The sequence below is a fragment of the Lacerta agilis genome, chromosome 8, assembly GCF_009819535.1.
Source record: "Lacerta agilis isolate rLacAgi1 chromosome 8, rLacAgi1.pri, whole genome shotgun sequence".
NCBI classification, from domain to species: Eukaryota; Metazoa; Chordata; class Lepidosauria; order Squamata; family Lacertidae; genus Lacerta; species Lacerta agilis.
The window spans coordinates 71,390,709-71,408,164 of record NC_046319.1 but is presented as its reverse complement, the minus strand read 5'-3'; the positions used below and the strand labels follow the sequence as shown (position 1 = coordinate 71,408,164).

Here is a 17,456-nt window from a genome sequence, read left to right as displayed (position 1 = left end):
CAAAGCAGCAGGAGCAGCGTTTGGTTCTAAAGTGCAGGATAAACACACAGCGCCTACAGAAAACCTCTTTGAGAAAAAGCCACTGAGAATTAGGAGCTTGTGGGTCCTTTGCCCCACTGCTTCACATTTCTCTCTCTATAAAGAGCTGAACGAACACACACACACACACACACACACACACACACACACACACAATATGTATATAAATATATATATTTTGCACGGACGCTCGCCTTACCCTGCTCTAACCACTGGCAAACACAGCTCTTCCATTCTGGATATGCTTAATCAGACAAATCAGAATGCTACAGTTGTTCAACACCATAGAAACAAGGTCAGCCCATCCCATCCCATCCCATCCCAGCCCCTCCCAAGGAACCTCCAGACTCAAGGAGGAGTCTTAGGAGCCAGGTGTCCTTCGTGAAGGAATGCTACGGTCGTGCCCCCCCCCAAAAAAAACCCACAACCACCCCAGACTCTGCCCAGTCTTCAGGCTTTGGATGCTCGCTTCGTGAGCCGCTTCAACATGTTGGGGTTGGGTTTCCGGGGAATGGGCATCAATGGCGGGACGTAATAGTAAGTTAAAGGGAAGTAGGTGAACACCGGGCCTGGCGGGTGTGGGATCCAAAGAGGAGACGGCGTGCGGTAGCGCTGGGGCTCCTGGAAGGGGGGGAAAGAGAGGTCAGAATATGACTTCTTGAATACACAAAATATTGGTGTAGTTTATTAATGCTTGGGCAATTCGCCTATAAGATAAATGACTACAGAACAAAACCAAACAGAGACCATATAACACCAGTCCTCAAAGACCTGCATTGGCTCCCAGTACGTTTCCGAGCACAATTCAATGTGTTGGTGTTGACCTTTAAAGCCCTAACAGCCACCCCCATCATTCAGCCACGATACTGAGGTCCAGGTTCGAGGGCCTTCTTCTTCTTCTTCTTCTTCTTCTTCTTCTTCTTCTTCTTCTTCTTCTTCTTCTTCTTCTTCTTCTTCTTCTTCTTCTTCTTCTTCTTCATTATTATTATGATTATGATTATTATTATTATTATTATTATTATTATACAAAACACTGCATAAAATTACATTGCTGCCTAGAAGCAAAAACACAGTACAGAACCAGATTCCTAGCCTCTCTCCTATCAGCATACCTGTTTGGGGAGATTTGCTCCCCCTGCTTTAATCTGCAATGTCTTTGCTGCAGAACGCTTGCCAGGACTCTCGTCCTCCGAGGACGATGCACACTCGGAGGGCGACTCCGAAGGAGACTCGGAGTGATAGTCTGATGTCTCCGACTCGGGCGTTGCTTTGCCGCTGCTGCAGCTGCTGCTTCTCTCCTCCTCCTCCTCCTCTTTCTCGTCCTTCACTGTGAAGGGGCGGTTGTTCTCGCCAAGCCTGGGGTGGGAGAGAAGGAAGGTAGGGGTCAGACACTGGAAGGAAGCACTTTCCCTCTATTTACACTCACAAGCTTCCATTGGAAGGAAGACAGGCAGGTTTTTTTATTTACAGGTAGGCCTGTACGTGTTGGTCAGGGACCCAGGTGGCGCTGTGGGTTAAACCACAGAGTCTAGGGCTTGCTGATCAGAAGATCAGCGGTTCGGATCCCTGCCATGGGGTGAGCTCCCGTTGCTCGGTCCCAGCTCCTGCCCACCTAGCAGTTCGAAAGCACGTCAAAGTGCAAGTAGATAAATAGGGACCGCTTCAGCGGGAAGGTAAACAGCGTTTCCGTGCGCTGCTCTGGTTCGCCAGAAGTGGCTTTGTCATGCTGGCCACATGACCCGGAAGCTGTACGCCGGCTCCCTCAGCCAATAAAGCGAGATGAGCGCCGCAACCCCAGAGTCGGACATGACTGGACCTGATGGTCAGGGGTCCCTTTACCTTTACCTTTAGCCGTGTTGGTCTACCATAGTCGAACCAAAAAAAAAAATCCTTCCAGTAGCACCTTAGAGACCAACTAAGTTTGTTATTGGTATGAGCTTTCGTGTGCATGCACACTTCTTCCGTTTCTGTGTATCTGAAGAAGTGTGCATGCACACAAAAACTCATACCAATAACAAACTTAGTTGGTCTCTAAGGTGCTACTGGAAGGAATTTTTAAAGGGTTTTTTATGTTTTATTTTGCAAGCGGAGAACAGTTCCAATGATGGCTTGGACAATGCAAGGTGAATCGAGAAAGCTTGAATGTGGATCCAGTGAATGGGGAATTTGTTTTAATCATACGTTATAGAAAACAATGAACACCATAAAGGAAAAGTTAGAATTATAGTAGATCGAATGTTATGTTAAACAGAACGTCCTTAATCCTGTATTTAGACAATACTGTGCTTTAGAAAAACATAATCTGAATCCTGAAATGCTGTTCAAGTAGGGAGGGGGGCTAATTTGTATTTAATCAATCTTACTTTTGTAATGTGGTTGGGGGGTATGGAAATAGAGAAGGAAATGAAAATCTATTTAGGCTCCAGGTGATAAGTTATACGAGCTTCTACATACCGGTAACTTTAAGAACTGGTGCCCCAAGTTTGAAAAATACAACGAGCTAAACAAATTGTAAGCTTTAAAACTGCTCTTATAAAGTTGCTCTATTCATCTGAAGGACGGGGACGCTTCAAACAATTATTGGGTTGACAAAAAAAAAAGCGGCCTCAGCTTGAACAAGAATTACTGGTGCTCAATCAAAAATCCAACTTTTAGCAAAAGTACTTTACACAACACGAAGGGGAATCCCTCTTTCGAAGGGTGCTTTCTATTATAACTCACCTATGGGGATGTTGCTTTTTTAAAGGGAAAGTTCTGTCGAATGCACGCACTCACCTGCAGGAAACCTCGCCAGGATCAATCCAGATTGTAATTTCGCCTTTCAATGTCAATGCTGAGTAATCTAGACCACTCTCTATACAAGCTTTCAAGATGGTGTCATCCTTGGTATACTGCCTGTTGATTCGGATGCACCTGTGAGGAAGCAGAGGCAATGCAGAAAGGGCTGAGATCTAGAACACAATTTGGTGATCAGGCACAGCAGGTAAGCTTACATTCCCATACTGGGGAGAACCACCCGGACACCCCAAAGAAAAGGAGCTTTGGGAATGGCCTTGATCCTCACAAATCTGTGATGTAGCTTTGTCAGAAACTGAAGAGACCTTTAAGTCTGCTCAAGAGAGGCAAACCAGCTGTTTACACATATTCAAGGTTGCCAGCACTTCCATTTTCACATTTTGAATGCAATAATTTCCTGGGTTTGCTGAATCAGCATCTCAAATGCATTTTTGTAAACACAATGGGGGGGGGGGTTGAAATCTAGGTCCACAAAAGCCCATGAATATTCATGCAGCACACATAAATCAGGCACGTCCAACAGTAGCTCACTGGTTGACTGTGGTAGATCACTAGTAGATCAGTGGCTCCCCCAAGAAGTTGAACAACTTTGGCTCCCCTAAAAAAAGCTAAACATTATGCCCTGCACCCCCCCATGGGCCTCCCTCCTTCCTAAAAAAAGTTCAACAACTAGACTTCAACCCCCCAAAACAGGGCCTTACTTCCTAAAAAAAAAAAGCTCAGCAACTTTCTTTGACCTGAACCCCCCAAAAGGGGTTAGATCACTGCCAGTTTTTAAAATAAAAAACTATAAAAATATGCATAATTATTTAACAAGTATATCCCTATCTATAGCATCTTACAAATACTTGTTGTTGTTGTTTTTAATGCCCACCCTTCACCAGCAAGTCACAATTTAAAATTCAGAATTAAGAACAGTTTAAACAAAGGAACATTGCAGAATAGGGCATGTCCTGGAAACACACGTCACAAGCGTCGAAATGCCTAAACTATTCTGAGGCTGCAATCCCAAATGCATAAAAAGTGCCCTGCTCTGTACAGCATCTGGGGTTTATTAACTTTTTCAAAACATCAACAGAATACATAAAACAAACCAATACAACAATTACAAACACATTACAAAAATAAAAACTATTACAAGCAAACTACAAACTACAAAAATGAAAAACAAAAAAAATTTTGTTTAAAAACTGCTTCTTCCCTTAACATTGTTATTTGACTTCCTCACGTCTGCCCTTCCTGCATTCATTGTCATTCATCTTTAGTAATTTCTTTACATTATACAAACCATATTTTTAAAAAACAAAATCTTCTCCATTTCTTCAACTATTATTCTAATTCATTATTTCACATTTTCTTAACACTTAACATAATTCTAAATCTGCAGTTCTGCCATTCTTCAATCGTTGGTAATTCCTCTGTCTTCCAGTTTTTAGCTATCAAAATTCTAGCTGCTGTTGTGGCATACATAAATACAGTTCTATCACATTTTGGGATTTCTTGGCCTAGGATGCCCAGCAAAAAGGCTTCTGGTTTCTTTTTAAATGTGTTTTTCAACACCTTTTTCATTTCATTATAAATCTTTTCCCAGAAGTCTTTTACCTTTGGGCACGTCCACCACATGTGGAAAAAAGTTCCTTCTTCCTGTTTACATTTCCAGCATTTATTACTTTGTCCATGATATATTTTTGCCAATTTAGCTGGTGTCAATACCACCTGTAAATCATCTTCATAATATTTTCTCTAAGCATATTACATGCTGAAAATTTTATACCAGTTTTCCACAATCTTTCCCAATCTTCCTACATAATGTTGTGCCCCACATCCCTAGCCCAATCTATCATTATTGATTTTACCATTTCATCTTTTGTATGCCACTCAAGCAATAAGTTATACATTCTGGATAATTTTTTTTGATCTAGGCTCTAACAATTCCGTCTCCAACTTAGATTTTTCTAACTGAAAACCAATTTTTCTATCTGACTTAAATACTTCATTAATCTGACCTCCAGGACTGTTATAAATAAAAGAGGAGATAAAGGACACCCCTGTCTGGTTCCTTTTTCAATTCTTATTTCCTCTGACACCACATTATTCACTATAAGCTTGGCTTTTTGCTCAGAATAAATCGCATTTAGTCCATTCATAAAATTTTGACCTACTTCCATCTTGACAAAATTTTCTTTCATAAAACTCCATGAAATATTATCAAAGGCCTTCTCCGCGTCTATAAACATCAAAATAGCTCTTGTATTAATTTTCTTTTCTAACCTTTCAAGTATATCCACTAAATTTCCATTCATATGTCTCCCAGGCAAAAAGCCTGCTTGATCATTGTGGATATACTCTTTCAGTATACTTTTCAATCTTGTGGCCAGTACATTTGCAAATATTTTATAATCCACATTCAACAGGGAAATTGGTCAATAATTTTTCATTTGAGCTTTATCTAATTTTGCTGGGTGAATAACATTTCTACTTTTGCTGGCTGACTCGAACATTTGTTCTCTATGCGTGCACACAAAGTCAGAAATTAATTGCCACTAAGCTCAGCAGGATTTACTTGAAATGAACGTGCTCTGCCACTCGGGTACTCTGTGTGCACAGCAATTTGTAATATTATAAAACAAGGACTGCCAGGTAATAATCTGTAGTACAACAAGCTCCAGACGGAGTCCTTGCAAACAAAGCTTCCAGCTGACCTGCAGGCTGGTGACACAGGCGTAGCAGCAGCCAACTGGTTTGTAAACCGCAGTTCACTATCAGCTACACAAATAGCCTTGAGAGGTACAATACAGTTATTTTGCAGCTAGCTCTGCAAACAACTGCCGCCATAAAGAGGCATCCGATTGTTGCCTCATCCTTGACAAACAGACAGACAAGAGTTGAGGGAGCCTAACGATGTCTGGGATCTCGAAGCAGAGCATGGAACATAACTGCTGCTTTCAGTCTATTCCTTCCCCTCTCTCCTTTATATGCAAAATGTATTTATCCAAGTGGCTGGCCCTCATGGTTCCGGAGCGGAACACAAGTTATTGGAAAAAAAGCAAGAGCTCTTTTTATCCCTTTCTTTTAAGGCAATGAAAATCAGGAGGGAGTGCAAAGTACCCTATAAGAAGACTACCCTATAAGATGACTACTCTGTAAGTAGGGAGTCGGGGGTCCACATATGGATCATGTCTCAACCTACGCTGTGTTGCACTAGTACGATCAGCATGGGTTCCTATTTAGCTTTTAAGACAGAGAACAAAAAGAGGAGAAAGGAGATGGGAGGGGCTGGTCTTTTATAACAGATGTGTATTGTTTATTTACTTACATAGCACCATCACTGTGCAGAGTGCTTTACAAAGTCCCTGCCCCAAGGAGCTTACAATCTAACCTTGAGCACTAATAAGGAGCTTGCAGTTCTCTAGATACTGCTGAGCCTGCAACTCCCATTATCCATGACCGCTGACCATGCTAGCCGAGGCTGACGAGGAGCTGTAGTCCTAAACCATCTACAGCTGCCCCCCCCCCCCGGCGCGATCTCGGAGGAAGGAAAAGAGGAGGGAAGCCAAAACAAGGGCAAACAGAGGGAGAATGTGCCTTATTTCCATTACAAGTTCTTAAATTTTGTCACAGTGGTGTGAGCTGTACGAAGTGTAGACTCTTTCACCCAATGTAATGTGTGAATAAGCCTGTTGGCATTCAGAAAGGGAGTTGATTTAGTGAATTTTTATACCGCTCTCCTTTCAAATGAATCCTAAATCAGCTTGGAAACAGTATGTATTTCCAAAACCATTTAAAATCAGCACCTAAAATCAGCAGCCCACAAATGTTGAGGTTTTGTAATAACACGATATTTGGCAATAACGTGAATGTCAACTCAACTGCCCAAAAGATGGGGGATCTGTTTGCTGAAAGCTCTTCCATCAGTTGACGGTATTCCAATTTTAGTTCATTAAAAAAATCAACTTCTTTGCTTACCTGTAAGCCTGCCCTTTGCAGGGTTTCTCTGGGTACCAATGGTCCTTGTAGCGCTCGCATAGGATCGTGGCCAGGCTCTCCCTGAAACGCTTCACCTTCTCCTTCTCCAGCTTCCGGTCGCGATCCATCACGCGGGAGATGAACCAGACTGCTTTTCCCACTTCTTCCTTCATCTTGGGCCCTTCGCTGAGTACGTCCTGGGGGAGAAACGAAGAAATCCCATTCAGCGACTGACCCCTACAAAGAAAGCAGCCAAGGGCTCCAGTGTAGGGAGCGGGGAAACTCTCTGAAATGTCACTTTGTGCCGAAAGAAACGGTCCTTCAATTTTCAAGGAACAGATTTGAGAGAGAGAGAGCTGTGTTCCCGTACAACACGAGGAAACTTTTTGTTCTAAAAGCTTGCAACACCAGGACCACAAAATAGTGACTCGGGCATATGAAGCAGAAGTGAGTCAACGAGGGAGAGCTTGCAGGGCTGTTACATCAGGGCTCCTGGAAGCGGGTAACAACAATGGACTGGGCACACAGACGAAAACAGGCAGGGGTCAGGGGGCACCGAGAGGTCGTATAGCCCAACCCCATCTGCCCTGTCAGTCCCATACCAATTCAGCTGAGTAGGCAACCTTTATGACAAAACACTGGCTCCAGGTTTGGGGAAAACATTTGAACAAGGTGTTTTGGTGGGCTGCCTTGCTTGGTATTATTCACACAACCCATCCATCCTTGGGTCAAGGAGGAGGAAGAGAATTACAACACAACCAAAAGGGCATTTGGGAAGGGGGAGAATGCTTGTGGGTCAACACACTTATCAATAACAAACATGTCTCTTAACTATAGCACTCCCCTATGCCCTAAAGAGGTCAAAAACTAAGTTCACAAGGCCCACCCAGTGTCAGAAACTCAGGTACATAATCTAATCACCAAATGGCACCATGTGGAGATCTCTGGCTGGCCCCTCCAGCCTTCTTCAGAAGAAGCTTATTTGTTTCATTTACACCCCACCTTTTTCTCCAAGCAGTACATCGTTCACCCACCTCCTCAGTTAATCCCAACAATGACCTTGTGAGGTAGGTTAAGGGGCTGTAACTGGCCCAAGGGCACCCAAGTAAGTACAGGATTTGAACCCTGGCCTTGCAAGTCCAATTGCAACCCTCTAACCATTATGCCACACTAGCTTCCTAGTGTGCTTCTGCTATGGGGCAGCTCTATAAATTAAGCATGTTAAGAAATATGAGGAAAGCAAAACGTCACTTTAGAGAAGGATCTTAAATATTTTCCTTGAAGTTTGAATTTGTCTTGTTCTGAATTGTTTTATTTGATGGCTTAACGGGTTGTAAACCGCTTTGAGAGTTTTCCTTTAAAATATAAAGCAGTATAGAAATGATGATGATGATGATGAAGATGAAGATTCACGGGGGGGGGGGGAGTGGGAATGGCCCCTAGACATTCCATTTTGGTGACTGCAACCTACCGGTAGGTTTTTAAGGTACCACTTGTCAATATATATTTGAGTTTCTAACACTATAATGCTGTCAGGTATGGCGAGACTTTGGCCTTGCAAGTGTTTACCAAAGCTACCTGCCCTACATTTTGCCAGTTCTCTTGATCGGTGCCAAGAATTCTACTTCTCCCGCCAATCACCTACCACTCAGGACCACATGAGTGTGTGATTCCCCCTCCCTCCAGCCCCCACCCAAATCGCGCGCACACACACACACACACTCCAGATAAGAACAACCACCTCCTGGCATCCTCAGCCATGCCATTTTGTATGCACAAGCTCTTCCCCCCCACTGGGCTGGCCCGCTCAGTTTCCGGGAACAGCTTGTTGCAAGCAGATTACCTGCCATTGACGGGACACAGACAGAAGTACACACTGAGTTGGTTGCAAAAGGTTGCAACATGAGGGGCTGGGCCTCGAAGCAGCAAAACAAAAAGAGAAAGGGCCGTGCGTGGGCTGCAAACTTCTTCCTATCAACACAAGCACGTGACTGGGTATGTCTGCATGCGCTCACACATATCCGTACAAAGCTGCGATCTCTTGCACAAGGCAGTTGGGGCAAGGCAAGAGATTTATGGTTTGTTGATGCAGGAAGAAGGCTCCCTCGCACCCAGCTTTGTTTAGTTTGGCTAGAGAGAGAGGTAAATGAATGTTTCAAATCAGGAAATAATGGTCAGTGTTCTCCATCATAACCGCAGCCCTATGCTTCCAAAACACACGGGGGCAGGTTCCACCCCCGCAGAGTTGAATCTACAAGAACCATCAGCTGAATGAAATGTGGGCAGAATCTATATAGGAGCACATGAGTCAAAACCAAACTTGACTTAAACAGAGTCACACCTTGGGTCACTCTGTAACAGTTTTGTCCATATTGACTGACAGTAGCTCTCAAGATTTTGGACAGATTTTTCTCCAGCTAGGAGTTGAACCTGGGACTTTCTGCATCCAAAGCAGGCTCTATCCCCGAGCTACGGCCCTTCTGCATGACAGGAGTTTCCTATGATCCTGGAAAGCTAGTCTAGATTGCCACACTGTTAAAAACCCAGATATATAAACTAGACGCCAAATGGCTCCTTTAACCAGGGTTACAGTCTCCAAAACGGAATGTCTACTTGCCAGTTAGGAGCCAGATGGCTTGTTAAGACTTTTTGCTTCCTGAAGTTCGTACTGTCTGTGAAGATAAAATATCATGGATAACAATTCTACAGGATGTGGTGTTAGCGTGTGAAAACAGGCAGGATTCCTAGGAACCCCAGGTGGTGCAGACATCAGGCACCACAAGTGGCCGATAGCCCAGTGCAAAATGTGCCCGGCAAGTTTCAAACACTCCCTCCAGTTGCTGCTGGTCTACACTTCCTATCACCCCCAGGCCCAGTGCTGACAGGGGTTGGAATCCAACATCATCTGGAGGGTCACTTGTCCCACAGTCCTGCAGTGTAGGCCTTAGAAGCACAGCATCTTGAACTGCACCCAGTATACAACAGGCCCATTCTGTTGCTCAAGCAGCAGCAGAGGCAGTCCAAGGCAATGTGGGACTTAAGGCTAAGTCCACATGGCTGGCGCACTTGTACGTGTGTAAGTATGCTCGCATGCACACACAGGGGGGGGGGAATAACCATCAAATCATTTAAATGACCATCTGCATCTCTTCTGAAAGAGTGCAAAGATCAGACACCAGAAGCAGGCCACCTCGCCTGTCTAATGACAGGGCTGGTCCTGACTGATGCGGCACACACACTTTGTGAACTGCCTACAGACAGCCATCAAAGAGCAGCCTGGGTTATAGCACCTTACAGGCTAGTCTTGAGGATATCAAAGGAGCAAGCTGCATCAGCAAGGCCAGGTGTGAAGAACAGGTGCTGCTGAACCACAAAGGCCACCATCTCCAGCAAACATGGCCAGGAAGGCCTCCCCACCCCCACCCCGCACCTGAGCAAGGCACTTGCTGGACAGATAACAAGAATAACACACGGCATTATTTGCCAGAAAGGCAAGACATTACGCAGTTCCCAAGGCTGTAAGGAGAAGGAGAAGGATCTGTTTTTAAGTGTTCACCCACCTCACCCCTCCAAGCCACAAAACCTGCCAAGTATCATGAGCTCAGCAAGCTATCTGCAGCGTCTATCAGCTCACCTGCGTTTATCACAGACTCAAGAGTCACATTGAAAAAAAAATCAAATGATATCATAGGGAGAGCGAGCCAAAACAATGACACAAAGCAGCTTCCTGGAAATGGTAAACATTGCGGAGCACAGAAACGGGGCATTGGGGTCCCACAAACTACTTTGGAAGTGGAGGCTAATACTAGGGTGGAAAAGGAAGCTTCAATTCCTGGCAAGACATATATGCACATTACTCACAGGATCACGGAAACCAGAAATTTAAAAATCTGCCCCCGCCAGGGAAGCCTGAAAATCCACTCTAAAAACATTTTTTAAAACCTGACAAACACAAAATCAATTTTTTTAAAAATCCAGATTTTTTGGATCAGTTCCACTTTGGGGCTCATTTCAGCTCCACAAATATGAATTTTTGGAACCAGGTTGTAACTCAGGTGTTGGGGGTCCTTGGTCTCTTAGATGTTGCTAGACTATGACTTCCATCAGCCCCAGAAAGCACAGGCAATGGCCAGGAGTGATGGGAGTCGCAGGTCAACAACATCTGGTGGGCCAAGGGTGCCACACACCTGCCCTAGGACGTCAGATGGCCCAACTTTAATGCAGAGGCACACATACTCAAACCAGTCACGGTTGCTGCCTGAGCACCTGCTGTTTTTCAACTGCCAAAGCCAAATCTGACACCTGTTCCTAGACAGACACACACACACACACACACACACACACACACACACACACGGTTTGTCAGTCACTTCCCACTCAACCTAAGTGAAAAGGTGAACTGGGAATTCCTTTGCGCTCTCCTCTGCCCTCCCCAAATAAAGGGGATTCTGGAAAATGATTCCCCACTTGTCTCATCACAGAGGAATTTTTGGGCAGTGGGGATTTCCCCACTTCTCTCTTTCACTTTCTGCCTCACGGGGAACAAAAAGCAAATCCTTCCTACTCCATCCTCTTTTCAATCCCAGCTAACTCTTAAGGCTCCTCACCGAGGCAGAGAGGAAGGATCCTTTCCCATTCATTCCTAGTATGTGCTCAGAGTCCTGCTTAAACCGTTTATACATCTTTTAAAATAAAAATAAATGTTTGGCCAAACAGTCCGTACCCAGGAGGGAAAGCGTCCATTCAAAACATACATAACCCGCTCTGTTTGCAAACTTACTGCTTGCAAGACACCATTCCTCTCCACTTCAGTGTTCCCCGCCTTGCACAATCCACAGTAGAAGAGGAAATCACACTGGCCTACTTTGCAAGGTTAGTGTAAGTATCACTGAGATGTTCTACACCTAGGAAGCACAGTAAGTAATACCAGTATTGTTCCCAAAGCTAAGCAGGGTCTGGTTTCAAAATTGCATGGAGGACAGTGTGTGGAGATTCCTGCATTGCAGGGGGCTGGACTAGATGACCACTGGGGTCCCTTCCAACTGTAGAATGTTATGGTCTATGATCGACTGTGTGTGTGTGGTTTTATTATGATCTTCTGGTGGCTATGCACATATGGAGGTTATCCTATTTATAACCCAGGCATTACAAACAGTAACCATGCTTTTAGATCAGGGTTTCCCCAAATTTGGGTCTACAGCTGTGTTTGGGACCACATTTCCCATCATCCCTGACCAGCCAGCTAGGGATGATGGGAGTTGTAGTTCAAAAGCAGCTGGAGACCCAAGTTTGGGAAACCCAGTTCTAGAGGCTAAAACAGGCATAGGCAAACTGGGCCCTCCAGATGTTTTGGGACTACAACTCCCATCATTCCTAGATAACAGGACCAGTGGTCAGGGATGATGGGAGTTGTAGTCCCAAAAATCTGGAGGGCCCAGTTTGCCTATGCCTGGGCTAAAACATTAATCCAGAAGCTATAAAACAGCAAGCAACTGAACACAACACTTAAGACAGATTTCTTTAGCCTGGGGCCTCCTTCCAGATGTGTTGGACTACGATTCCCATTAGCCTCTGCCAGCACACTGATGGGAATTCTCCCCAAAACATCTGGAAAGTGCAAGGTTGATAAGGAATGACATGGGATTCAACCTCGACCCTCCCAAAAGTGCAGACAAATTAACTGCTTGATCTCCCAGCAGCTGTCCAATGGCCATTTAGAAACCTTGTGATATAGATGATAATTTAGCAAGATCTGCCCTCTCCTGGGGCAATACAGGAGCCATTCAGAAACAATTGATTTAAAAAGAAAAAGAAAAAACAGAAATGCCGAGAGGCTATATAGGAAGCTCTAATCTATGCATTACAGTGGTCATTCCAAAAATCAGGGTGAGATACACAGCAGATAAAAAAGAGAAAGCCTTCAGACACCTTATCAACAATGGCCCTTTACAAATGCATTTTATACAGACTGGGTTAGGTGAATACATGGGGATTTAGCAGGCTTTTAATGCATTCAGAAGGGGCACCTTTTCTGTTTGGTTATCTTTTTAGGGAGGAGGATAAGGCTTTAACAGATATTCAGGAATTCATGTCACCTGGAAGGAACAAATGCACCCCAAGAGCTGTTCAGTGCCAGCCCTTTTAGCCAACCACTTCCCCAAATGCACAATTTAGCTTTAGCTTGTGGGCAGGGAAGAGCTACTACTACTGGGTCACACTTTGCTACCAGAGGGGTTGCAATAGCAGGACTGTTGCCATGAAGTATATGCAGAATGGTCCCTGAATGCATAAAGGTAAAGGTAAGCCCTAGGCTCTGTGGTTTAACCCATAGCACCACCCACATCCCCTCCCCACCGAATGCATATTTGGGTCCAAAGGTAGCAAGACCATTGGCTTAAGGGAGATGAAAAAAATAAATGCTATCCAGCAGAGACACCAAAATGCAGCACATCACAACATCTCAAACTGAAGTAACCCACTAGGAATTTTGAGATTCTTTCCCTCCTCAAGAAAATGGGACTTGTCTTAGGGAAAGGATGGGGAAACTGTGGGCATTCAAACTGTTGCTAGACTACAACTTCCATCATCCCCTGGCCATTGGTCATGCTGCCTAGGGCTGATGGAATTGGAGTCAACCTTAAATTAGTGGAATTCATGAATTTGGCTAAGATGACGGCAGCAATTCGAAATATATCCAAAAAAAGATCTAAGGCTGAGTGGAAATATGTGGAAGACTATCTGAAAAAAAGAAGGTATAAGAACGGATTTGGTGATTTGCTTAGATTGAGATATATGTGGGGAGATTTATATGAAAATGTGAACTATTTATTTAGTTATATATTTTACAATCATTATATAAGGTATAGCAAGTTTTGTTTCATTATTAAGGGAAGCAATATACAGACAATTGGAAGTCAATTTTTAATTGTTATTTATATTTCTTTACTTTTTTCTGTGTGTTTTGTTTTTTCAAATATTAATTTTTGTGGATTATAATGTCTAGATTAAATGTTTCTTAGGGGGTTTGTTTGTTTATTTGTTTCTATTGGTTGATTTGATATGATTGTATTTTAGAAGTCTGAAATTAAATAAAGCTATTTCAAAATTTTTAAAAAAGGAATTGGCGTCAACCACATCTGGAGGGCCGCAGCTTCCTCATCCCTCTGAGGATTGAGACACTTGGTGATAATATTAATAATAACAATATTTTTTAAATATACTCCATCCATCTGGCTGGGTTTCCCCAGACACTCTGGGCGGCTTACAACACATATACAACCACGGAAAAACATAAACCATTAAAAACTTCCCTGTACTTAAAAACTTCCCTATATGCAAAGCTATTTATACTGCACTAATTGGTCCACTTGCCATGAATGAGCCTCAATAGCATCTCTCCACCTGACATCCCAGATGCACACACATGCAAAGTGAGCGTGCAGCCAGGAATGGTCAGAACAGCTCACACGGACCCAACAGCAATGTACTGTACACACCTGCCCTAAAAAGCCTAATATTTAAATCTCAGCTCTGCAACAAACTCTTTGTTACAGTCTTGTGCAAGTCACCAAAAATCCCAGCTACCACCTGCCTCAAACACATTCATCAGGGAGAGAAACCAAAAACCATGGCCCAAAAATGTAATTTTTAAAGAAGGTATATAAACAAGCCATATTGATTGCATTGCCGGCAGGTACAAATCCACACTGCATAATGGGAAATCCGGACTCAGCAGGTAGCTAAAGACAACCCCCAGTTCCTCAGCAAATGTACAAATGGATTTGCAGTCCCATTACACCTTTTGGTTTCTGTCCTAAAAACATCTTAAAATCTGTTTAGCATTTATATACGGTACTTGTGGGGGGGGGTATGCTCTCCCTGAAAATCGAACTCCATTGAGAGACACATTCCCGTGGACCTATTGTCTGAGAATGTGTCTTTCAAAGGGAACACCATTTCCACGGGGCAGTACATGCAAAACAAGGAAAAGTAGAGCTCTGCAGGTGGATCTGACCAACCCCAGATGCCCAGAGAAGCTACCAAGCAGGACCCAGGTGCAAGACCACTCTCCCCACCTGAGATTCCTGTGCGACATCAAAACAAACAACCCAAGAGACCCCTACACAACTCACCGACCAAATCACGCAGGCGGGAGCATAGGAATGTGTTTAACAATAAAGTTCCCAGCGGAGCCAGGGAGGGGAGAGGCAAAGGCCGGTCTCCCTTCTCACTCACTGATCTAAATCAAAGTTGCAAAACAAACTACAGGACAGTTTCATCAGCTTTCAGAAAGGAGCAGGAAGGCGATAAAGAGCGTCAGAGGAGGAAATACGCACAGAGTGGGTTGGCAATCGGTAACCTGGGGGAAGTGGGTACCGAGGTCGGGAAAGGGGGAGAATATGGGGTGTCGAGATGGGGGCAGGAGGAAGGTCACGGCCGAACGAGTGGATAGTCTAAACACACGGGAGTTTTTGGAGCACCTCAAGGCCTTTCGCACCCCAAGGCTGCAAATCCTTTACGCACGTCCCTGGGAGGATGGCGACTCCTCTCAACTCTGCGCGTCCTTCCGATCGGCACGGGGAGGGTCGTGCATTAACCTTTAAGGCGCCACGAGCCACTTTTTCACCCCCTATGTGAAAGAAGAGCGGGGGAAGGAATAGACTCAGAGGGGAAGAGGAAAGAAGGATTTGGGAACCAGGCAAGGCAATAGAGGGAGAGAGGGAGAGGCAGAGGCAGAGACGCAAAGTTCAGGTAGATTTGAGGTGTGCGATTGTTAAAGACAATCTAGTGCATGTTATGACGCCGCCCGGGAATTAGGGGTGGGAATGCGCATGGAGTGGAGGTGGTCGCCGGTGTGATGCCAGGATGACTCCGGGGACGACGACAAGATGAAGCAGGGTTGAGTCAGATCTGGAGAATGAAACTATGCGGGCGGGGGGGGGGGGAGCGGCACAGGCACAGATAGCAATGTCAGCAATAGAAAATACCAGCGATGGGGAATTTAAAGTGGGTAGGGGACTGGAGAAGAGGAAAAAAATCGAAATCAAAAATCCTTCACGACCTCTACCCCAACCCCGCATCCGATCCCTATTTCTATGGAGGGAGATATTACAGCGGGTGGGTCAAATCCAGGAGGAAAGGTTTCGGCAAGGATGGGGATCGAGTGCATTCGCGGGAAATAAAAAAGCAATTTAAACAGAAAACCGGACAGCTAAGCAGTAATTCTTCGCGGGGGCGGAGGTCGTCGGTGCGAACGCCAGGAACGTTTGGATCCGATCTGGAGGTCGGGAGAGTCGGACAGGCAGAAATGAAATTTTGTTTAGGGAGCGAGGAGGGACTATCGGGGCGAGAAAAGTAAGACGATCGGAGAGTGGGGAAGCGGGGGAAAGGAGAAATCCGGGGGGGGGGGGAAGCCACATACACACCCGCCAAACAGAAAACCAACCGGATCGGCCCCCTTAATTCAGTGGAAAGAGGAAACTCTGTGAGAAATGTTTTAGGAAGAAAGAGGGTCTAGCGGAGGTGCACATCAATCCCTTGAAGAAACGAAGAAACCCAGAATCCCAGGAATAGTTTCCCTATCCCAACCACCAAACACACACCTGATAGGAGAAGGAAGAAAAAAACTCCAGCTCTCGATGGGAAATAAAAGAGGTACCCGGAGTAAAGAACCCCGCATTAGATCGCGCCCCGCTTCGCCCCCGCATCAGCCTTACCCAACAAGGCAGCGTGCGCTCTCTCGCTCGATCTCTGGTCCTCTCCGCTCTGCTCAACCACGCGGCTCCCTTGTTTCGGTCCCTTGGGCTTGTGCGCGCCTCTTCCTGGATCCTCTGACTTATGAGAGGCGGGACAAAAGAGCGGGGGAAAGAGGCGGGGGTTCCCTGCGCGGCCGCCGCGTCAGCGACCATAAAAGGAGATCCTGGCCACGTGGGACCTTCCACCGTGCAGGGCGAGGGGTAGGAAGCTTAGGAAGGGCGGGAGGGACACGTCACAGGGGGCGTGGCCGGCAGTGCTGCGGCGGGGCGTGTTTCAATTTGCTAGGCGCTGTACTGTACAGGTACAGATCTCTGGACAAAGGGATCAACATGACAGTAGGAGAAAAGGGCGGGTGGGGAGAAGAAAGGGACTCTTTCTAATTTAATTAATTTAATTTCTACACCTCCCTTATCTGAGGATCACAGAGCAGTTTGCAAAATAAAAACACAAAAATGCATGACATAGTAACACGCAAAGCAATAACACCCCCCATGCAGTTTATATGTATACAGTGCTTTTTTTCCTGGGGTGACACAGGGGAACACATACCTCTACATTTTGTAAATCTTTGTACTTTTGTCCATTTATTGTATTTATTTTTCCCAATTTGAACTATAAAATGGTGATTTTCTTGAGTAAAAATGAGAGTACCCCTAAACATTTTTTAGAAAAAAGCACTGTATGTATATAATATTCTTTATTGAAATATAAAAAGTACATAATTGCAAGTGCACAGAGTAAGACAAGATGCAAAGAAGAAGAAAAAGAATAGCACCCATGTAGAAAAACAAAACAGAACCGGGAGGGGGAAAACTTGTATACATAAAAAAATAAATGTTATTGTAGTTAACCAAACCTTAACCAATGTATTTATGAAAATAATTTTATTATTTTAGATA

At 44.7% G+C, this 17,456-nt stretch overlaps 1 protein-coding gene across 1 annotated transcript; it reads right to left on the bottom strand.

Annotated features, from left to right (window-relative positions):
- Positions 1 to 465: 465 nt before the first annotated feature.
- Positions 466 to 16,646, bottom strand: LOC117051640 (protein BTG3-like). The gene is made up of 5 exons (XM_033158210.1): positions 16,518 to 16,646; positions 6,802 to 6,998; positions 2,815 to 2,952; positions 1,152 to 1,395; positions 466 to 660 (listed from the first exon to the last, which is right to left on the bottom strand). The coding sequence occupies exons 2-5, from the start codon at positions 6,972 to 6,974 to the stop codon at positions 490 to 492; spliced, it is 726 nt and encodes a 241-aa protein (XP_033014101.1). The 5' UTR covers positions 6,975 to 6,998; positions 16,518 to 16,646; the 3' UTR covers positions 466 to 489.
- Between the last annotated feature and the right edge of the window lie 810 nt (positions 16,647 to 17,456).

What these genes read in the sequence shown, in the direction of transcription:
- LOC117051640 (XM_033158210.1), bottom strand. Translation starts at nt 6,974, where the DNA reads ATGAAGGAAGAAGTGGGAAAAGCAGTCTGGTTCATCTCCCGCGTGATG. An exon ending in TGCAAAGGGCAGGCTTACAG is followed by an intron (nt 2,953 to 6,801) that starts GTAAGCAAAGAA and finishes GCTTCCTCACAG; the next exon opens with GTGCATCCGAATCAACAGGC. An exon ending in CCTGGCGAGGTTTCCTGCAG is followed by an intron (nt 1,396 to 2,814) that starts GTGAGTGCGTGC and finishes CTCCCACCCCAG; the next exon opens with GCTTGGCGAGAACAACCGCC.